This window comes from Scyliorhinus torazame, chromosome 1, assembly GCF_047496885.1.
Source record: "Scyliorhinus torazame isolate Kashiwa2021f chromosome 1, sScyTor2.1, whole genome shotgun sequence".
In the NCBI taxonomy this organism is placed as follows: domain Eukaryota; kingdom Metazoa; phylum Chordata; class Chondrichthyes; order Carcharhiniformes; family Scyliorhinidae; genus Scyliorhinus; species Scyliorhinus torazame.
This window is the reverse complement of record NC_092707.1, coordinates 291,122,180-291,145,890: the sequence shown is the minus strand read 5'-3', so window position 1 is coordinate 291,145,890 and position 23,711 is coordinate 291,122,180. Positions and strand designations below refer to the sequence as shown.

The 23,711-nt window shown below is 48.6% G+C and overlaps 1 protein-coding gene across 5 annotated transcripts in view; it reads right to left on the bottom strand.

The window, feature by feature from the left end:
• The window catches only part of utrn (utrophin), a 770,758-nt gene that overhangs the window by 371,056 nt on the left and 375,991 nt on the right, over positions 1-23,711 (bottom strand). For all 5 annotated transcript variants that reach the window (XM_072507465.1, XM_072507476.1, XM_072507484.1 and 2 more), the window contains 3 exons: positions 18,563-18,712; positions 14,929-15,090; positions 9,219-9,320 (listed from right to left, as the gene is read on the bottom strand). In XM_072507465.1, the coding sequence (XP_072363566.1) occupies positions 9,219-9,320; positions 14,929-15,090; positions 18,563-18,712 (414 nt within the window). The remainder of the gene's footprint in view (positions 1-9,218; positions 9,321-14,928; positions 15,091-18,562; positions 18,713-23,711) is intronic.

The window sequence follows — 23,711 nt, the reverse complement described above, 5'->3', positions numbered from 1 at the left end:
GACACTGCACAGTCAGTGACCCAAGCCGGGAGTCGAACCTGAGACCCTGGTGCTGTGAAGCACCAGTGCTGACCACTGCGCTACCATGCTGCCCACTGCCCTGTGGTAAAGAATTCCACAGATTCACTACCCTCAGAGAAGGAATTCCTCTTCATGTGTCTTAAATGTGTGACCCTTTACTCTGAGATTATGCCCCCTGGTCCTAGACTCTTCCAGAAGGGAAACAACTACCCTGTCAAGACCTCTGACAATCCTATATATTTCACTAAGGTCACCTCTCACTCTCCGAAACTCCAATGAGTATAGGCCCAACCTCTCTTCATAAGAAAATTCTGCCAAACCCCGGGTCAACCTAGTGAACCTTCTCTGGACTGCTTACGGTGCTCGTATATTTTCCCTTAGATGAGGGGATAAAAATTGTTCACAGTAGTCCAGGTGTGGTCTAACTAATGCCTTGTATAGCTTTAGCAAGATGTCCCTAATATAATACTCCATTCACTTTGAAATAAAGGCCAACATTCCATTTCCCTTCCCTATTACCGACTGAACTTGCAAGCTGGCTTTTTGTGATTTATATAAGAGGGCCTCCAAATCCTTCTGTGCTGCAGCTTTCTGCAATCTTTCTCTATTTAAGTAATGGTCAGCTCCTTTATTCTTCCTACCAAAGTATATAACTTCACATTTCCCTAAATTATATTCCATCTGCCTTTGCTCACTCACTTAACCTGTCTATCTCCCTCTGTAAACTGTTATCCTCACCACTCGCCTTCCCTCCTGTTTTTGTGTCATCGGCAAAGTTAGCAGTCATACATTTATTTCCCTCATCCCCTCATCCAAGTCACTAATCTATATTGTAGATAATTGTGGCCCCAGCACTGATCCCTGTGGCACTTCACCAGTTCCAAGTTATCTGAAAATGTCCCTCTTATTCCAACTCACTGCCTTCTATAAGTTAGCCAATTCTCTATCCATGTTAATATACTATCACCATCACCATGGGCTCTTACCTTATTAAGTAGACTTTTGTGTGGTACCTAATCAAATATTTTTTGGGAAATCCAAGAATATTACATCTACTGGTTCCCCTTTATCTATCCTAATCGTCACCACCTCAAAGAATTCTAATAAAGTTGTCAGGCATGATTTCCCCTCCTGCAACTCTGCTGACTCTGCTCGATTAAATCATGTATTTCTAAATTCTCTGCTATTGCATCCTTTATAATAGACTCTAACATTTTTCCAATGACATATTAAGCTAACTGGCCCAAACATGTGGTGGAGGCAAGTTCAATCAAGACATTCAAGAGGGAATTGAATATGCATGAGTACGGAGAGAAAACGGGGGAATGGCACTCAGTAACGTTCTTCTTCAGAGAACCAGCATAAATACGATAATCTGAATGGGTTCTTCCATTCTGTAACCATTCAGTGACTACTTGTATTGGAGGTGACTCATCAAAGGTTCACTAGATTTGTCCCCGTGACAGGAGGCTGAGTATATTCTGTGGAGTTTATAAGAATGAGAAGTGACCTCAATTCAGCATACAAGAGTCTGAATGGACTTGACAGGGTGGATACCCTAAAGCGGTTTCTGCTGGCTGGGGTATCTAAAACACAGGGGCACAGGAACAGGATATGGGGGCCAATAATTTAGGGCTGCGATTAAGAAAATATACTTCACTCAAAGGAAATCTTTGGAATTCTCTATCCCAGAGGGTATTGTATTCTCCAACTTTTGAATATATTTAAGGCAGGATTGCAAAGAAATATAATATTTTCCTAATATTCCTGTGATATACTGTGAAACAGGCTTCTGTGTGTGTGTGACAAATTTAATTAAACTGAAGACAGTTGGACTGCGAGATTGAAAACATCAAAAGGGGGTAGGTGTGAAAGCAAGCATGTTGAATTGGAGGTGAGCAAAGCTAAGATAAGATACCATTATGCAGCATGAATAAAATTTGCATTAGAAGATAAGGGGGCTAATTGAAGTTTAGCTGTTGTATTTCAAAAGGAAAAGTTACAACTGGCAAAGATCATCAATGAGTAAATCAAAGTATTAAGTTTATTTTTACCCGTAAGAAAGTACCCATAAAAACAACATGAATTGTTTTTATCTTCTGGCAAGGGTACTTCCTAAGAAATTTAAGAACAACAGATTTAACCATGAAACTGAAAAAACATATTTGAAGAGGAATTGGCCACGATGTCCTGAAGAATGTGGTGTGCTTAGAGAAAGCTGTAAAAAACAGAGTGAATCCTAGCCACTCTCACAGAGAAAAGTGTTTTGACTGCAAGGTTTTAATACAAGTCTTGGTTGTCCATTAGTGATTCAGGATTGAGAGAGAGAAGCTCTGTGAAACACCTCCCCTATAGCAGCAGTGATGTCCTGTGATAATCTTGTTGGGATTTTTATAGATTAAAAAATCTATTGGGATGGTTGCCTGAAAAGGATCGTTTAGCTCGGAGTTTAAAGCTGAAGTCTTTTGGGAAATGTTTATAGAACTACTTTTAATTGTGTAAATGTAATTCTGGATATTTAATTTTTATTTTCTTTGTTAATACATATTTTAATTTAATATTTAAAAATTCCAAAAGTGGCATTGGAATTCTTGCACTTACTTCCTCATCATGAAATACAAACTACAAATCGTGGTGATAACCTGTCCAAATTTCCCATTGGAATTTGAGAAGTCCAGCAATTACCACCTGCCATATCATAACATGAGACAGATCAACTTCTGGTCTCTTAGCAAGGGATATGAGAAGCAGGCAGCAAAGTGAAGATCGGCCATGATCCTATTGAATGGTGGAATAGGCTCAACTGGCCATCTGGTCTCCTCCTGCTCCTGTTTCTCATATTCTTATGTAAAAGGTTCCATTGTAGAGCTAGTCATCAATGGAGTAAATAATTTGACTATGACACCTTCAGTTTATCACCCAAATAGTTACAAGGACCAGATAAACGGTGGAGCGAGAATGCACAGGATGCTCTTTTAAAACCAATCATAGTAAGAGTTCACCCAATTCACAAACCAGAATGATGATAACTAGAGGGAATGTGTGCCTCGGAGGGAACAACCATTAATCAGGATTAGAGTGATGTCATGGGGTGGTCCTGGAGCACAAAGCATCAAGGTACAGAAGACAAGGTCAAGCTTGTGATTCTTCATGAGCAAAGTTCACTTTGCATAGCATACATCCAGACAATTCCCATACCCATTGAACAGAACTTCGAAAAGAAGATTAGAAAACCCCTTTACTACATTTTCTCAAAAATCAAAGCCACTGGGATAATATCCAAGTTTATTCAACTTCTCCTCATAGCTAACACCCTCCAGACGAGGCAACATCCTGGTAGACCTTCTTTGCACTTTCTCCAAAGCATCCACGACCTTCTGGTAGTGTGCAGACCAGAACTGCATGCAGTATTCCAAATGTGCCATAACTAAAATTTTATATAACTGTAAAATGACCTGCCAACTCTTGTGCTCAATGCACCAGCCGATTTTGTTGAAGATTTTGAATTGTTTCTTTAAATGTTTCCTACTGTTCATTTATCACCACACTTTTTAGTCTTTTTACCAAATTAACCGTAGCCAGGTTTTCCTCTCAGTCCTATGCAATTGGCTTTGTTTAATTTTAGGGATTCTTGTTTTTGACTGTAATCAGACAGTGGGATTTGTACACTGGTAGCCCTTCCACACTAAGAAAAGCTCCTGCCTACTGCATCTTCCATCATCTCCATCCTTTCTGTTTACTCCACATTCCCAGTATTTTTTCCCCTAACCCCTTCTCACTCTCCGTCGGATTCTTCCACCTTCTATAAGGCGTGTGGAAAATTAGAGTGGTAACCACCCTTCCCCATTTAGTCAAAGATCAGAGGGGAACTACTTTCCCACACAGAAGATAATATCAGACTCTGGAAGGAATTTACACTGCAACCCTACCACTCTTGCCACATCTCTCTTTTTCTTGCCTCCCAATCCCCATTCCCCTCCCACTATGCTACTGGCCACTGAACTCTTGCTCTCCCCTTCCCCTGATCTAATTACTCACCTACTCTATTGCCCAACTTGACCTTAATACTGCAACTGGTCAACTCCACAGGAGGTCAGCTAGTGAATAATTACTAAAGAAAATTTAACAGACCAACAGTCAGTAGATGAAAAGAGCATTTCACTCAAAGTAAGAACATAACACTACAAGAATATATTAATCACTGTGAAATCTCTTTTAGAAATGTAATACTTTCAACCTGATTAACTACCTAAAAACCAAACGGTTGATTACAAATCTGTTAAATATGCTGGAACATGGCATGAATTGCTAAATACTTATTTAGATACATAGACAGCAAGCTTTGCTTGATGACAGAATGGACTGAGATCATGGTGGGTGGGATATGGATTTGCACCTGAAACTTAAAAGGTACACATTCATGAACATCACATGTTGCACCCTGATAAAAGAATCAGAAAGATGATCATCCTAGTTAGTAGTCACATACATAATCCTCACAATGCAGGGAAATAGAAATAGAGGCATTTGATTAATCAACATCCCCCATGAGATTGGCGGTAGTTAATCTGTTCCCAAGGAGACAATTATTTGAGAAAATGTATTGCATACCTCCATATAGACACCTACCTGCTCTCAAAAAAAGCCCTGAGCTTTAAGGATCCTTAGCTAAACTTGTGTGCTCAATAGAATCATAGAATTTACAGTGCAGAAGGAGGCCATTTGGCCCATCGTCTCTGCACCGGCTCTTGGAAAGAGCATCCTACCTAAGCCCACCTCTATCCTATCCCCGTAACCCAGTAACCCCACCTAACCCTTTTTTTTTGGACACTAAGGGCAATCCAGCATGGCAAATCCACTCAACCTGCACATCCTTGGACCGTGGGAGAAAACCGGAGCACCTGGAAGAAACCCACGCAGACACGGGGAGAACCTGCAGACTCAACCGTGAATCGAACCCCGGACCCTGAATGCAATGCAACTGCGCCAACCATTGTGCCACCGCGCCCCCCATTGTGAGTATAGGGTGGGGGAGTGGGCCTGGGCAGGGTGCTCTTTCGGACGGTCAATGCAGACTTGATGGGCCGAATGGCCTCCTTCTGCACTGTAGGGATTCTATGAACTTGTGGGTTTGGAAAGTGCTGTTGAAAGACCCTTGGTGAGTTAGCACAGTGCACCTTGTAGATGGTACACAGTGTCTCACTGGTGGTGTGAGTGAATGTTTAACAAAGGGGTACTGCTCCACGAGGTACTGCTCCACTGCTTTATGTTGTTAAGCTTGTGTGTTGTTGGGACTGTGCACAACCAGGCAACTAGAAAGTGTTCCATAACACTCTTGACTTGTGACTTGGGGAAAGGGTGGATAAGCTTTGGGAATCGAGTTACTCACTGCAGAATTTCCAATCTCTGACCTGCTCTTATAAACCACAATATTTATGTAGCTCGTCTAGCTAGGTTTCTAGTCAATGGTTTCAGTTAATTTCATTCCAGGATCACATTTTAACCACAGACCTGTTTGTGGAATTTCAAAGCACCTTACAGAATGCACATTATCCTCAATTTCCAGCACTTTCTGATTCATGGGGTTCAATACCTGTTACTGCAGCACATTAAGTAATGTACCTATGAGGGACCACAAATGGCAATGTCTAACCTAGCGTATATCTGGTCTAGTCAATTGCATGCAAGGTCTTTGAGCTCCTGTGCAAGTTTTGCTTTGTGTGAGCATTCAAGGGTGCCTGGGGGTGCAGGTTGCCCGGGAGTTGGGGGGGGGGGGGGGCTCCGCAGGTACAACATTTCTAGTTTGGTGGGGAGAGTGAAAGCTGATCTGGCAAGGTGGGATGGTCTCCCTCTGTCACTGGCACATTCGGATACAGGCGATTAAAATGAACGTGTCACCACGATTTCTGTTTATATTCCAATGCCTGCTGATTTTCCTGCCAACGGCTTTTTTCAGAGAGATTGAGGGAAGGATTACGTTGTTCATATGGGGAGGGAAGGTGGCCAGAGTTAGAAAGGTGCTGCTACAGAGAGGAAGGCAGGCAGGGGTTGGGTCTTCCGAACCTGATGTATTACTACTGGGAGGCGAATGTGGAGAAAGTGCGGAGCTGGGTCAGAGGGATTGATTCCCAGTGGGTCAGAATGGAGGAGAGTTTGTGCAGGGGGTTAGGATTGAAAGCACTAGCAACAGCGCCGCTCCCGATAGCCCCGGGGAAGTACTCAGGGAGTCCGGTAATAATAGCTTAATTGAGAATTTGGAGGCAGTTTCGCCAACACTTCGGTTGTGGGCAGGGTCAAGGGAAATGCCGATTTGGGGGAACCACAGATTTGAGCCAGGGAGGTGGGATGGAAATTTTCGGAAATGGGAGGAGAAGGGGATTGAGACACTGAAGGATTTGTTTCTTAGGGGTCGGTTTGCAGGATTGAAGGAGCTGGAAGCGAAGTATGGGCTGGAGCAGGGGGAAATGTTTAGATACATGCAGGTTCAAGATTTTGCCAGAAAGGAGATACAGAACTTCCTGGAGGAGCCGGCCTCCACATTGCTGGAGGAGGTGCTGACAACAGGGGTACTGGAGAAGGGGGTAGTGTCAGCGGTCTATGGAGCTATTTTGGAGGAGGAGAAGGCACTACTGGAAGGGATCAAAGCAAAGTGGGAGGAAGAGTTGGGAGAGGATATGGAAGAGGGGTTCTGGTGTGAGGTGCTCCGGAGAGTGAATGCCTCCACCTCGTGCGCGAGGTTGGGGCTGATACAGTTGAAGGTGGTATACAGAGCACACCTCACGAGGGCAAGGATGAGCCGATTCTTTGAAGGAGTAGAAGATGTCTGTGTACGTTGCGGGGAAGCTAACCACGTTCATATGTTTTGGTCCTCTCCAAAGCTAGAGGATTACTGGAAGGAGGTTTTTAGGATAATTTCTAAGTGGTGCATGTGAAACTGGACCCGGGCCCCCGGGAGGCCATATTCGGGGTGTCGGACCAGCCAGGGTTGGAAGTGGGTGCGGAGGCAGATGTTGTAGCCTTCGCCTCGTTGATCGCCCAAAGGCGGATCCTGATGGGTTGGAGAGCAGCCACTCCACCCTGTGCCCTGGCGTGGTGGGGGGATCTGTTGGAATTCTTGACTCTTGAGAAGTTTAAGTTTGAACTGAGGGGAGGGATGGAGGGGTTCTACAATTCATGGGCATTATTCATTATGCACTTTCAAGAACTGGATAACATGGAACATCAGTTTGGGGGGTGGGGGTGTTAATGGTGGCCATGGGTGATTCCTGATTCCTTTTTTGTCAGTTGTTTATGTGAACATGTGGGCAAATGTTTTGGGTTTGATGGGAGGATGGGATCGTTGCTATCGATATGGGGACTGACATATTTGTTACTGATTATCGTTTATTACTGATTATTGTTTATTGTTGGTGGGAGTAAATTTGGGAGAAAATGCGAAAAAGGAGGAGAATAAAGAAATATTTTTTTAAAAGCAGTGCAGGAACAGAACAGGAACAGAAGGAGGCCATTCAGCCTATCGAACCTGGTCTGCAATTCAATTAGCTCATGGCTGATCATCTGCCTCAACGCCACTTGTCCATACTTTCTCCACATCCCTTGATGTAATTAGTCTCCAGGAATCTATCGATTTCTTTCTTGAATATGCTCAATTATTGATTTTCCAAAGCCCTCTGGGGAAGAGAATTCCAAAGATTCACAACCCTGTAATTTAAAAAATTCTTCCCATCTCAGTCTTAAATGACCTGCCCCTTATTCGGAGATTATGTCCCCTAGTTCTCGACTTACCAGCCAGGGGAAACATCCTGTCGACATGTAGCCTGTCACGCCCTGTAAGAATTTTGTAAGTTTCAATGAAATCACTGCTAATTCTTTGAAACTCTAGACAATACAGGCCCAGTTTCCTCAATTTTTGCTCTTAAAACAATCCTGTCATCCCAGGGATTAATCTGGTGAACCTCAATTGCACTCCCTCTATGGCAGGTACATCCCTCCTTAGATAAAGAGGCCACAACATCCAGCTGCGGTCTCACCAAGGCTCTATACGCTTCTTATTGCTACGGACCAAGTGCTAGAAAATGGTTTTGAATAAATAGGTGCTTGATGGCCGGCGCAGACACAATAGGTGAAAAGAGTCTCTTTCTGTGCTGTAAAACTCTATGCTTCTAGGGCTCTACTCAAATGAAAGCCAACGACAATTTGCCTTTCTTATTAATTGTTGCATGCTAGTTTTTGGTGACCCATGAACAAGGACACCCAGGTATGTCCTTTTGGACACAAACCTCTCACCATTTAAAATATCATAGATCACTCCACAAGGAACCTCTGTACAACAAGGAGCCTCTGGACAACAAGGAGCCTCTGGACAACAAGGAGCCTCTGGACAACAAGGAGCCTCTGGGCAACAAGGAGCCTCTGGGCAACAAGGAGCCTCTGGGCAACAAGGAGCCTCTGGGCAACAAGGAGCCTCTGGGCAACAAGGAGCCTCTGGGCAACAAGGAGCCTCTGGACAACAAAAAACTTCGAAACAACAAAGAACCTCAAGACAATAAAGAGAATCTCACACCTCACGGGTTCAAAAAAAGAGACTTTCACTTATATAGTGCCTTTCACAACTACTAGATATCCAAAAGTGCTTTCGAGTCAATGATGTACTTTTGAAGTGTGGTCAATGTTGTCGTGTAGAAAATATTGTAGCCAATTTGCGCACAGCGAGCTCTTAAAAAAACAATGTGATCTTAATTGGAATAAATATTGACAGGATACTCGGGATAACGCCACTGCCCTGCGTCAAAACAGTGTCATGGGATTGTTTTTGTCCAACCAAGAGGAAAGACAGGGCCTCAATTTAATGCCTCATTCAAAAGGTGGCACCTCCAACAATGCAGCACATGCTCACTAGTGCACCAGAATATCAGCCTGATTTCTAGGTGTCCAGGAAGAGGGCTTGAGCACACAACCTTTAGCTCAGAGGCGGAAGTGCTACCAACTGAGCCGCAGTTGACACAAAGTCAAGCCAGGATCTGATCATGGACTTAAGGTTTTGAATCCAGACCACCAGCCATCTTTTACAGAGTCATCTGATTTACAGCTTCCTCCCATCACAAATGTTGGAATAGCTATAAGCTCCACAAAAATGTGGAGATAAAAATACATGATATCGTGCATGGATCCTATGGCAGAACAATCCAATTAATTACCTTTTCTTCAGGGAGCAAATGGCTTTTCCTGTCCAACTCTACAGCTTTAGCGAGAGTTGTCTCAACACCAGTCCGGTGGTCCATCATAGCAGCTTCTAATAACTGATAGAAAGAATGACTTTAAAATACCGACCACAACACTGACATAATAAAAAAACAAATCTTTTTTCACAGTACTCACTTTTTAAAAAGAAAATTCGCCAGTTGAACAAATGTGTTTTTTGATTTGGTTATTATATCCTGTGGCAAATGTATGGAGACACCATTAACAGCAAGTCCCCTCCAAGTCACTCAGTGACCTGTCTTGGAATTATATTGCTGTTCCTTCAATGAGGCTGGATTAAAATCCTGGAACTCACTAACAGCACCGAGATGTACCTACACAACATGGACTGCAGCAACTCAAGAAGGAAGCTCACCACCACCTGATTAAGGATTGGCGATTAATACTGACATTGCCGGTGACAACCAAATGAATAAGTATGTTAAAAACAACCTACTCGTATTTTACAATCATGGATTTCGGTGTCAGTATTCCAGGTCGAATTTGCTTTCTTCCTCCATCTCTTACGAAGCTATTCTGAGGATAGAATTCAATTCACCAGACAGTGCTGTCAAGACATTCAAAAGATGCCAGCACCACAGCTAAACCCATAATTTACTTACTTCCTACATCTACATTCACATTTGTAGCAAGGGCAATGCAGTCGAAACACAACTGCTTTTTAACCTCCTTTCCATTCCAAGATTTTGGATCCCACTACAGAGCAACCTCAGCCCATAGCACTTGGGCCAATTCCAGAGTCATCGACCTGCAGCCCGGCTGGGCCACATGAGAACGCATCCCTGCTTAGTAGTCATGGAACTACACCCCAGCTACGAAGCTACAGAATCATACGTCAACTCCCAGGCAGCGCAACCGTGACCCAGCTCCCCGGCAGCAGAGACGCAGCCCAGGTCCACGGCAGCACCACCGCAGCCCAGGACCACGGCAGCATAACGGGATCCTAGGTCCGCGGAAGCACAACCGGATCCCAGGTCCGCGGAAGCACAACCGGATCCCAAGTTAGCGGAAGCACAACCGGATCCCAGGTCCGCGGAAGCACAAACGGATTCCTGGTCTGTGGAGGCACAACCGGATCCCAGGTCCGCGGAAGCACAAACGGATTCCTGGTCCGTGGAGGCACAACCGGATCCCAGGTCCGCGACAGCACAACCGGAACCCAGGTCCGCGACAGCACAACCGAATCCCAGGTGCGCGACAGCACAACCGGATCCCATGTCCGCAACAGCACAACCTGATCCCAGGTCCGCAACCGCACAACCGGATCCCAGGTCAGCGGAAGCAAAACCGGATCCCAGGTGCGCGACAGCACAACCAGATCCCAATTCTGCAACATCACAACCGGATCCCAGGTCCGCGGAAGCACAAGCAGATCCCAGGTCCGCGACAGCACAACCGGAACCCAGGTCCGCGACAGCACAACCGGAACCCAGGTCCGCGACAGCACAACCGGATTCCAGGTCCGCGACAGCACAACCGGATCCCAGGTCCGCGACAGCACAACCGGAACCCAGGTCCGCGACAGCACAACCGGAACCCAGGTCCGCGACAGCACAACCGGAACCCAGGTCCGCGACAGCACAACCGGAACCCAGGTCCGCGACAGCACAACCGGAACCCAGGTCCGCGACAGCACAACCGGAACCCAGGTCCGCGACAGCACAACCGGAACCCAGGTCCGCGACAGCACAACCGGATCCCAGGTCCGCGACAGCACAACCGGATCCCAGGTCCGCGACAGCACAACCGGATCCCAGGTCCGCGACAGCACAACCGGATCCCAGGTCCGCAACCGCACAACCGGATCCCAGGTCCGCGACAGCACAACCGGAACCCAGGTCCGCGACAGCACAACCGGAACCCAGGTCCGCGACAGCACAACCGGAACCCAGGTCCGCGACAGCACAACCGGATCCCAGGTCCACGACAGAACAACCGGACCCAGTTCCGCAGATGCACAACCGGATCCCAGTTCCGCGGAAGCACAACCGAATCCCAGGTCCAAGAAAGCACAACCGGATCCCATGTCCGCAACAGCACAACCAGATCCCAGGTCCGCAACAGCACAACCGGATCCCGGGTCCGCAACCGCACAACCGGATCCCGGGTCCGCGACAGCACAACCGGATCCCAGATCCACGGAAGCACAACCGGATACAAGGTCCGCGGAAGCACAGATTCCAGGTCCGCGGAAGCACAAACGGATTCCAGGTCCGCGGAAGCACAAACGGATTCCAGGTCCGCGGAAGCACAAACGGATTCCAGGTCCGCGGAAGCACAAACGGATTCCAGGTCCGCGGAAGCACAAACGGATTCCAGGTCCGCGGAAGCACAAACGGATTCCAGGTCCGCGGAAGCACAAACGGATTCCAGGTCCGCGGAAGCACAAACGGATTCCAGGTCCGCGGAAGCACAAACGGATTCCAGGTCCGCGGAAGCACAAACGGATTCCAGGTCCGCGGAAGCACAAACGGATTCCAGGTCCGCGGAAGCACAAACGGATTCCAGGTCCGCGGAAGCACAAACGGATTCCAAGTCCGCGGAAGCACAAACGGATTCCAGGTCCGCGGAAGCACAAACGGATTCCAGGTCCGCGGAAGCACAAACGGATTCCAGGTCTGAAGAAGCACAAATGGATTCCAGGTCCGCAGAAGCACAAACGGATTCCAGGTCCGCGGAAGCACAAACGGATCCCAGGTCCGCGGAAGCACAAACGGATTCCAGGTCCGCGGAAGCACAAACGGATTCCAGGTCCGCAGAAGCACAAACGGATTCCAGGTCCGCGGAAGCACAAACGGATACCAGGTCCGCGGAAGCACAAACGGATTCCAGGTCCGCGGAAGCACAAACGGATTCCAGGTCCGCGGAAGCACAAACGGATTCCAGGTCCGCGGAAGCACAAACGGATTCCAGGTCCGCGGAAGCACAAACGGATTCCAGGTCCGCGGAAGCACAAACGGATTCCAGGTCCGCGGAAGCACAAACGGATTCCAGGTCCGCGGAAGCACAAACGGATTCCAAGTCCGCGGAAGCACAAACGGATTCCAGGTCCGCGGAAGCACATACGGATTCCAAGTCCGCGGAAGCACAAACGGATCCCAGGTCCGCGGAAGCACAAACGGATTCCAGGTCCGCGGAAGCACAAACGGATTCCAGGTCCGCCGAAGCACAAACGGATTCCAGGTCCGCGGAAGCACAAACGGATACCAGGTCCGCGGAAGCACAAACGGATTCCAGGTCCGCGGAAGCACAAACGGATTCCAGGTCCGCGGAAGCACAAACGGATTCCAGGTCCGCGGAAGCACAAACGGATTCCAGGTCCGCGGAAGCACAAACGGATTCCAGGTCCGCGGAAGCACAAACGGATTCCAGGTCCGCGGAAGCACAAACGGATTCCAGGTCCGCGGAAGCACAAACGGATTCCAGGTCCGCGGAAGCACAAACGGATTCCAGGTCCGCGGAAGCACAAACGGATTCCAGGTCCGCGGAAGCACAAACGGATTCCAGGTCCGCGGAAGCACAAACGGATTCCAGGTCCGCGGAAGCACAAACGGATTCCAGGTCCGCGGAAGCACAAACGGATTCCAGGTCCGCGGAAGCACAAACGGATTCCAGGTCCGCGGAAGCACAAACGGATTCCAAGTCCGCGGAAGCACAAACGGATTCCAGGTCCGCGGAAGCACAAACGGATTCCAGGTCCGCGGAAGCACAAACGGATTCCAGGTCTGAAGAAGCACAAATGGATTCCAGGTCCGCAGAAGCACAAACGGATTCCAGGTCCGCGGAAGCACAAACGGATCCCAGGTCCGCGGAAGCACAAACGGATTCCAGGTCCGCGGAAGCACAAACGGATTCCAGGTCCGCAGAAGCACAAACGGATTCCAGGTCCGCGGAAGCACAAACGGATACCAGGTCCGCGGAAGCACAAACGGATTCCAGGTCCGCGGAAGCACAAACGGATTCCAGGTCCGCGGAAGCACAAACGGATTCCAGGTCCGCGGAAGCACAAACGGATTCCAGGTCCGCGGAAGCACAAACGGATTCCAGGTCCGCGGAAGCACAAACGGATTCCAGGTCCGCGGAAGCACAAACGGATTCCAAGTCCGCGGAAGCACAAACGGATTCCAGGTCCGCGGAAGCACATACGGATTCCAAGTCCGCGGAAGCACAAACGGATCCCAGGTCCGCGGAAGCACAAACGGATTCCAGGTCCGCGGAAGCACAAACGGATTCCAGGTCCGCCGAAGCACAAACGGATTCCAGGTCCGCGGAAGCACAAACGGATACCAGGTCCGCGGAAGCACAAACGGATTCCAGGTCCGCGGAAGCACAAACGGATTCCAGGTCCGCGGAAGCATATACGGATGCCAGGTCCGCGGAAGCACAAACGGATTCCAGGTCCGCGGAAGCACAAACGGATTCCAGGTCCGCGGAAGCACAAACGGATTCCAGGTCCGCGGAAGCACAAACGGATTCCAGGTCCGCGGAAGCACAAACGGATTCCAGGTCCGCGGAAGCACATACGGATGCCAGGTCCGCGGAAGCACATACGGATGCCAGGTCCGCGGAAGCACAAACTGATTCCAGGTCCGCGGAAGCACAAACGGATTCCAGGTTCGCGGAAGCACAAACGGATTCCAGGTCCGCGGAAGCACAAACGGATTCCAAGTCCGCGGAAGCACAAACGGATTCCAGGTCCGCGGAAGCACAAACGGATTCCAAGTCCGCGGAAGCACAAACGGATTCCAGGTCCACGGAAGCACATACGGATTCCAGGTCCGCGGAAGCACAAACGGATTCCAGGTCCGCGGAAGCACAAACGGATTCCAGGTCCGCGGAAGCACATACGGATTCCAGATCCGCGGAAGCACAAACGGATTCCAGGTCCGCGGAAGCACAAACGGATTCCAGGTCCGCGGAAGCACAAACGGATTCCAAGTCCGCGGAAGCACAAACGGATTCCAGGTCCACGGAAGCACATACGGATTCCAGGTCCGCGGAAGCACAAACGGATTCCAGGTCCGCGGAAGCACAAACGGATTCCAGGTCCGCGGAAGCACATACGGATTCCAGATCCGCGGAAGCACAAACGGATTCCAGATCCGCGGAAGCACAAACGGATCCCAGGTCCGCGGAAGCACAACCGGATCCCAGGTCCGCGGAAGCACAACCGGATCCCAGGTGCGCGAAAGCACAACCACAGAATACCCATTTCCAGCCATCCAGACAGACTAAGCAAAGAGGCCGAAGTGCAGCTGTAGTCCATACAGCTCTTTATTATGGCAGACTGCATATTTAATTCAATGTATTATTTTGTATTAGCAGATAAAACATACTTAGTCAAATAATCAAACACTTCATAGAGTGTATAGTGTGCTTGACTTTAATATTTTAGGAATTATGCGGCGCAGGGGTCAGAGCCTTTGATTGGCCTACAGCTCTTGGGAGCAAAAACCAGCTCTTGATTCTGGTTAAGGTCCACCACTGGCCACTTAAATGCCCAACTGGCAACTAATATGGTGGACCTTCCCCAAATCAGGTGATGTGGTGCTCTTTCCAGCTCCCTCGGCAGTTGGTCAGACTCCCATCACCTGAATCAAATTTTTCCATACTTTCTGTACCTATCTCCACTTAAGCAGAACTGACCTGAAGTTGTGTTGTCCCAGGTAAAGGTGATCCACTAGGATGTAGATTCTGCCTGGCAACTATTGCCCAGGTGGACAACTTCTCCAGATTTTCTTTGAAGTGAGTATAGTCCTGAAGCTGAATCTCAATTTCTTTCACTTTAACGGGCAATTCTTTGCATACCTAAATAGAAGGACAAGACAGTGCATCAAAAGGAAAATTAATTGGAGTCTGCAATAATCAGACAGAATATGAGCTACATAAGGTGTAGGAAACATTAGTAAACCTGAAGTAATCACTTTTGCTACTCCTTTGAGATCTAAATGCCACCTTGCTATGAACATGCGGTCAGCCACAGATAGATGAATTCATTCTTGCAGCACCATTTGCTGGCTCAAAGTTGACTGAATCACTGAGTCAGCTCTAATTCTTTTTAACTTGTGCCATTTACTCGGCAGACTTTTCAGGGAGTGTAAGTTTTACCCCAAAAAGGCTCACTACCTATATGAAATTATAGATGCTTGACCTTATTTTATTTATTAATTTAAAAAGCAAGGTATGGGGACTTCCAGTGATGGCATATAGGGAGTAGTCGCAAACGAGGTGGCTTCTGCCAGGATACTTTATAATCAGTCCTTTTCGCACAGATTTTGGGGATTTCTTCGGCTAAAACTTCACCAGTTCAATGGGATGACGTTCGCACACAAGAGAAATGCCCAGAAAGTCCGGGACAAGAAAGTCTGCAAATAGAAATTCGCCGACGGATTCAGAAGCTTCTCTATGTTTTTTGGTTGAGAAATTGGCAGAGGTCACTACCGTGGCTCTGGCCACTCCATTGTCGGCAGATGCGCTTACAGGCATCTTGGCAACGGAATTTCAGAAGCAGCAGCGAGCTATCTCCGAGGACCTCAATAGAAGAAGCTCTAGCTCCCATTCGATTGCTGTTACAGAAGACTGATGAGATGGTAACGGTGCATGACGTGGTGATCCAGGTTGTGAAAGTCATTCTCTCTCTCCCTCTCAAAGCAGAGCGATCAGATTGTCTCCTTGGAAGCTGAGATGGCACTGATGGCCAGTGTCAATAAAACACTGAGGGCCAAGGTGGATGATTTGGAGAATCGCTCCAGGAGACAGAACCTTAGAATTGTGGGGCTGCTGGAGGGAATGGAAGGCCCAAATCCGAATGACTATATCTCAAATATGTTTGGGAAGATGGTCAGGGAGGGTGAATTGACGTCCCCTCCTGAGCTGGGTCGAGCCCACTGGTAACTCATGTCGAAGCCCTGTGCTAGCGGACCATCACAGGCAATCATCGTGAAGTGACTACAGTTTTTTCTTTGCTTTGTCTTGAAGGATTTGGATGCATCTTGGGTGGGCCCATGCCTATACGCTTTAAGTAGTTGCTGGATTACCCCGTTTGTACTTGGGTCTGCACCTTAACTGCTCTAAGGCTACAGGGTTTTGCACCGGGTGCAGGAAGATGAGATTAGAAAGGGCACCTGGGTGACCTAGGGCTGGCATGGAAAGGATGGCCTCCTTTGTTCTATGATTCTATAGTTGAAATGGCTGAGTCTGGGCCGGGGAGTGGAGGTGCGGTGGTGGAAGGCACCCAATTTGGCAAGTCACTTGGAATGTAAGGGGGTTCCATTATCGGTGGCTAAGATCTTGGCAGTCCCGAATGGGAGACATGCGATTGTCAGTGATTCTTTAGCGGGCACCTAGGTGATTTAAGTTTATGTGTATGTACAAATTGGGATGATACGGCTTTTATTAACAAATTACTGGCTTTTATTCCTGACTTGGACACACACCAGCTAATTTTGGCATGGGGGGTGGGGGACTTAAATTATGTTTTGGATTCTCGGTTGGGCCGATCTACTCTTAAGTCTCTGATCCCATCTGGGGTGGCAAAGGCATTATTGGCTTTTAGGGAGCAGATGTGGGGGCAAATCCGTGCCAGTTTTTGCATCCTAGTGATAAGGATTTTTCTTTTTTCTCTCATGTCCATCATGTTTATTCTTGTATTGACTTCTTTGTGGTGGGTATGTCTCTCCTTCCTTGGTTGAAAGGGCATGGTATTCAGCAACTGTGATCTCAGACAATGCCCCACGTTTAATGGATTTAGTATTAGTGCCAGGTCCCTTTCAACGCTCGCCACGGAGATTGGACACGATTGTTGGCACACAATGGATTTTGCGAGCACATATTTTGCACCATTGGGGAATACATTACGTTTAATGTGAGTGAGTCTATCTCAACCTCTGCTTTGTGGGAGGCCCTTAAGGTGGTCATTAGGGTGGAGATAATTTCCTGCAAGGCACACCAGGTAAGGATTGGGATCAGCAGAGGCTGGTGAATTCCATCCTTGAGGTGGATCATCAGTACCCACTTGCCCCTACATCGGAGTAGCTGGTGAGTAGAAAAAAATTGTAGATGCAATTTGAGTTACTCTCAACGGGTAAGGCGGTTAGTCAGCTGCGATGCTCAAGGGGGACATTCTATTTACATGGAGAGAAAAGCCAGTCGGCTTTTAGCCCATTAGCTGAGGAGACAGGCTACCTACGGGACATTGTCCAGATGGCAGTTTGAGTTCCACCCTACTGAAGGTTAACACTGCATTTGAAGTCTTTTGTCAAAGTCTCTATAGATCAGAGCCCCCTGACGTGAGTTCGCCGATGATGTAGTATTTGGATGGGATATCCTTCCCAGTGGTGGGAAGGGGGAGAGAAGGGAAGAGTTGGAATCCCCATTGGGCTCTGAGGAGATTGTGAAATGTATTGGTTTAATGCAGTCGTGAAAAGCTCTAGGCCAGATGGGTTCCCCATCAAGTTCTATAAATTTGTGGGGCAGCTGATCCCACTGATATTGGACTGGGGGGGGGGGGGGGGACTTGCTGGTTACTTTGGCACAGGCCTCTATTTTCTTGTATCTGCAGGAGGTCAAGGACCGAACAGAATGTGGGTTGTGTCGGCCTATCTCGTTGTTGAATGCCGATGGTAAATTGCTGGCTAAAGTGCGAGCACTGCAATTGGAGCTCTGCCTTCCAGAGGATCTCGGAAGAACAGGCAGGTTTTGTCAAAGGTCAGCCAATATATGTTGATTATTAAACATCGTCGTCTCCCCCTCTCCAGTGCCTGAACCGGAGGTGTTTGATAGGGTGGAACGGGGGTCTCTCTTTGAGATTCTTTGGAGATTTGGTTTGGGGCCAAAAATTATATCTTGGATTCATCTTCCGTACAGGGCCCCCACCGCAAGTGTTCATACAAATGCCTTTAGTTTGGGTACTTTCATTTGAATAGGGGTACAAGGCAGGTTCATCCATTGGCTTAGCTTTTGTTTGCTTTAGCTATCGAACCATTGGCCACAGCGTTAAGATCTTCCACTGAATGGAGGGGGATAAAGCAGGGAGGGACTGAGCACAGGGTGTCCTTGCATGCAGATGATCTGCTCCTTAATATCACTGACCCAATCTCCGCCATGGATGAGATAATGAAGCTACTTAGGAACTTAGGCTCTTTCCCGGGATTTAAGTTGAATTTGGAGAACAGCGAATACATTCCGGTGAATCCCCCAAAATGAGGGCCAATCCCCTTGAAGTAACTTATGATTTAAGATGTCAATTATTAGCAGTCATTTTACTAAAATAAACACTTGCCTTACTCCAGTTTGAATTGATATTTCTAAGTTTTGCAGAAAGTATGTCTCTTTCTTGCAGACTGAGGTTTTTATCTGAAAGCACATCTTGAGCAATACTGTTCAACATGGTCAGATTATCGCTGTGCGACTCCAGGTCTGTTGCTGGTACCTGCGAGCAATAGAATGCAATACTTAAGTGACACAATAATCTCCAAATATACCCACCTCATCATCGCTGTACCAACACTCTTATTCGGTAGCATCAATGGAAATCATGAATTAGATTAGTCATGGAGAAGAGCAAGAAACAATCTAAATTGGGACAAGCCTAAATTGAATGGGATGAGAGTCAGGGTAAAATGGAACCAAAAACAGAGAAGAAAATCGTTACAAGCTGAAAGAGTGATCTTTAGGAAATGTTACAGATCCAGGTACATTCCAGTAAGAACAATGGTAGGGGAATCAAAGTCAAGGCACCCTGGATTATGAGGGAGGCAGAGAATAGGACAAAACAAAAACAAAAAGGAGAGTATATGACACATGCCAGGTAAATTCTTCAGATGAAGCCAAATTCAATATTTGAGAGGAGAGTGAAGAGGAAAATAATGACAGAGATAATGTGAGAATGAAATTGCAGTTAAGGTAAAAGAGAACCCAAAAGTGTTCTGGAATGTGAATCACAAACATTTAGTAAGAGATGGGGCGAGGTTGATTAGTGACAAAGAAAGCAATATATGCTTAGAGGTGCACGGCAATGCTAGAATACTTAATTTGTACTTTATATCCCTATATCCATGTTTAATAAGAAAGAGGACACCAATATCTGCACAATGGGAGATGTAGTTAATGGACAGGGTGACAATTGACAGTCTTTCCAGTGCATCCTGTCAATGTTTAGAGTGGAAGATTACCTCGCCTGGATGGCTTGCTTCTCACACTGCAAAGACAAGTTAGAGTGGAGATAACGAAAAGGTTGCCATAATCTTCCAATCTTACCAAGTTACGGGAGAGATTCTAGAGAATTAAAGAGTGGCAAATGTGATACCCTTCTTCAAGAAAGGGTGGTAGACTGGTAGACAGTGGGCGTGATTCTCTGATCCCGCGCCGTTTCAGAGAATCGCCTGGGTCGGCAAATTTTCCCGCGACGCCGGTCCGACGCCCTCCCGCGATTCACGGAAGCGGCCAGATTGGCACAATCGCGTTTTGCGCGGCGGGTCCAGTGAATCGACCGAGACAGCCAAAATGGCGATTCACCGGTACCCCCGTGATTCTCAGTGCCAGATGGGCCGATTGGCCTGCCCAAAATGGTGGGTTCCCCCCGGCGCCGTCCACACCAGGTCGCTGCCGGCGTGAACAGCATGGGAACGGGGGGGGGGGGCTCAAATGGGGCCTGGCCCGCAATCGGTGCCCACCGATCGTCGGGTCGGCCTCTCTGAAGGAGGACCTCTTTTCTTCCGCAGCCCCGCAAGATCCGTTGGATATCTTCTTGCGGGGCGGACTCGGGGAGGACGGCAATCACGCATGCGCGGGTGGCGCCAATTATGCAGCGCCGCCTTTATGGGGCGCCAAGGCCTTATCCGACACCTTACCGTCCCCCACCCATTTCTTTGAGATGACTCTGTCCTGCACCTCTTGTGTCGGGAGCTGCGGGAATTCCCTCACCTGCTGCCTCGCAAAAGCCCTCAATTGCATGTACCTGAATGCATTCCCTTGGGGCAACCCATATTTCTCGGTCAGCGCTCCCAGACTCGCAAACTTCCCATCCACAAATAGATCTTTCAATTGCGTTATACCTGCTCTTTGCCACATTCCATATCCCCCATCCATTCCCCCCGGGGCAAACCTATGGTTGTTTCTTATCGGGGACCCCCCCAGTGCTCCGGTCTTTCCCCTATGTCGTCTCCACTGTCCCCAAATCTTCAGTGTAGCTACCACCACCGGACTCGTGGTATAGTTCCTTGGTGAGAACGGCAATGGGGCTGTCACCATAGCCTGCAGGCTGGTCCCCCTACAGGACGCCCTCTCTAATCTCTTCCACGCCGCTCCTTCCTCCTCTCCCATCCACTTACTCACCATTGAAATATTAGCGGCCCAATAATACTCACTTAGGCTCGGTAGTGCCAGCCCCCCCCTATCCCTACTACGCTGTAAGAATCCCTTCCTCACTCTCGGAGTCTTCCCGGCCCAAACAAAACCCATGATACTCTTTTCTATCCTTTTGAAAAAAGCCTTCGTGATCACCACCGGGAGACACTGAAACACAAAAAGGAATCTCGGGAGGACCACCATCTTAACTGCCTGCACCCTCCCTGCCATTGACAATGCTACCATATCCCATCTCTTGAAATCTTCCTCCATCTGTTCCACCAACCGCGTCAAATTTAGCCTGTGCAATGTGCCCCAATTCTTAGCTATCTGGATCCCCAGGTAACGAAAGTCTCTTGTTACCTTCCTCAACGGTAGGTCTTCTATTTCTCTACTCTGCTCCCCTGGATGCACCACAAACAGCTCACTCTTTCCCATGTTCAATTTATACCCTGAAAAATCCCCAAACTCCCCAAGTATCCGCATTATTTCTGGCATCCCCTCCGCTGGATCCGCCACATATAGTAGCAGATCATCCGCATATAAAGATACCCGGTGTTCTTCTCCTCCCCTAAGTATTCCCCTCCATCCCTTGGAACCTCTCAGCGCTATCGCCAGGGGCTCAATCGCCAGTGCAAACAGTAATGGGGACAGAGGACATCCCTGCCTTGTCCCTCTATGGAGCCGAAAATATGCCGATCCCCGTCCATTCGTGACCACACTCGCCACTGGGGCCCTATACAACAGCTGCACCCATCTAACATACCCCTCTCCGAACCCAAATCTCCTCAACACCTCCCACAGATAATCCCACTCCACTCTATCAAATGCTTTCTCGGCATCCATCGCCACTACTATCTCCGTTTCACCCTCTGGTGGGGCCATCATCATTACCCCTAACAACCTCCGTATGTTCGTGTTCAGCTGTCTCCCCTTCACAAACCCAGTTTGGTCCTCATGAACCACCCCCGGGACACATTCCTCTATTCTCATTGCCATTACCTTGGCCAAGACCTTGGCATCTACATTGAGGAGGGAGATTGGTCTGTAGGACCCGCATTGTAGCGGATCCTTTTCCTTCTTTAAAAGAAGCGATATCGTTGCTTCTGACATAGTCGGGGGCAGTTGTCCCCTTTCCTTTGCCTCGTTGAAGGTCCTCGTCAGTAGCGGGGCGAGCAAGTCCAAATATTTTCTGTAAAATTCAACTGGGAATCCGTCCGGTCCCGGGGCCTTTCCCGTCTGCATGTTCCTAATTCCTTTCACCACTTCTTCTACCGTGATCTGTGCTCCCAATCCCATCCTTTCCTGCTCTTCCACCTTGGGAATTTCCAGCCGATCCAAAAACTCCATCATTCTCTCCCTCCCATCCGGGGGTTGAACTTCATACAATTTTTTATAAAATGTCTTAAACACTTCATTCACTCTCTCCGCTCCCCGCTCCGTCTCTCCATCTTCGTCTCTCACCCCCCCTATTTCCCTCGCTGCTCCCCTTTTCCTCAATTGGTGTGCCAGCAATCTGCTCGCCTTCTCTCCATATTCATACTGTACACCCTGCGCCTTCCTCCATTGTGCCTCTGCAGTGCCTGTGGTCAGCAAGTCAAATTCCACATGCAGCCTTTGCCTTTCCCTATACAGTCCCTCCTCCGGTGCTTCCGCATACTGTCTGTCCACCCTCAAAAGTTCTTGCAACAACCGCTCCCGTTCCTTACTCTCCTGCTTCCCTTTATGTGCCCTTATTGATATCAGCTCCCCTCTAACCACCGCCTTCAACGCCTCCCAGACCACTCCCACCTGAACCTCCCCATTGTCATTGAGTTCCAAGTACTTTTCAATGCATCCCCTCACCCTTAAGCACACCCCCTCATCCGCCATTAGTCCCATATCCATTCTCCAGGGTGGACGCCCTCTTGTTTCCTCCCCTATCTCCAAGTCTACCCAGTGTGGGGCATGATCCGAAATGGCTATAGCCGTATATTCCGTTCCCCTCACCCTCGGGATCAATGCCCTACCCAACACAAAAAAGTCTATGCGTGAATAGACTTTATGGACATAGGAGAAAAACGAGAACTCCTTACTCCTAGGTCTACTGAATCTCCACGGGTCCACCCCTCCCATCTGCTCCATAAAATCCTTAAGCACCTTGGCTGCTGCCGGCCTCCTACCAGTCCTGGACTTCGACCTATCCAGCCTTGGTTCCAACACCGTGTTAAAGTCTCCCCCCATTATCAGCTTTCCGGTCTCTAGGTCTGGGATGCGTCCTAGCATTCGCCTCATAAAATTGGCATCGTCCCAATTCGGGGCATACACGTTTACCAACACCACCATCTCTCCCTGTAATTTGCCACTCACCATCACGTATCTGCCCCCGTTATCCGCCACTATAGTCTTTGCCTCGAACATTACCCGCTTCCCCACTAATATAGCCACCCCCCTGTTTTTCGCATCCAGCCCCGAATGGAACACCTGCCCTACCCATCCTTTGCGCAACCTAACCTGATCTATCAGTTTCAGGTGCGTTTCCTGTAACATGACCACATCTGCTTTAAGTTTCTTAAGGTGTGCGAGTACTCGTGCCCTCTTTATCGGCCCGTTAAGCCCCCTCACGTTCCACGTGATCAGCCGAGTTGGGGGGCTTCCCACCCCCCCCCCCCCCTTGCCGGTTAGCCATCATCTTTTTCCAGCTTCTCGCCCAGTTCCCACGCGGCTGTATTTCTCCCAGACGGTGCCCCCCCGCCCATCCTTTCCCGCACCCACTCCCCCCTTTCCCCAGCAGCAGCAACCCAGTAATTCCCTCCCCCCCCCCCCCCCCCGCTAGCGTAATTACTCCCCCCATGTTGCTCCCAGAAGTCAGCAAACTCTGGCTGACCTCGGCTTCCCCCCGTGATCACGGCTCGCCCCGTGCGGCGCCCCCTCCTTCCTGCTTCTCTATTCCCGCCATAATTATCATAGCGCGGGAACCAAGCCCGCGCCTCTCCCTCGGCCCCGCCTCCCATGGCCAACGCCCCATCTCCTCTCCCTCCCCACCTCCCCCATCACCACCTGTGGGAGAAAGAAAAGTTACCATACCGCAGGATTAATCATAC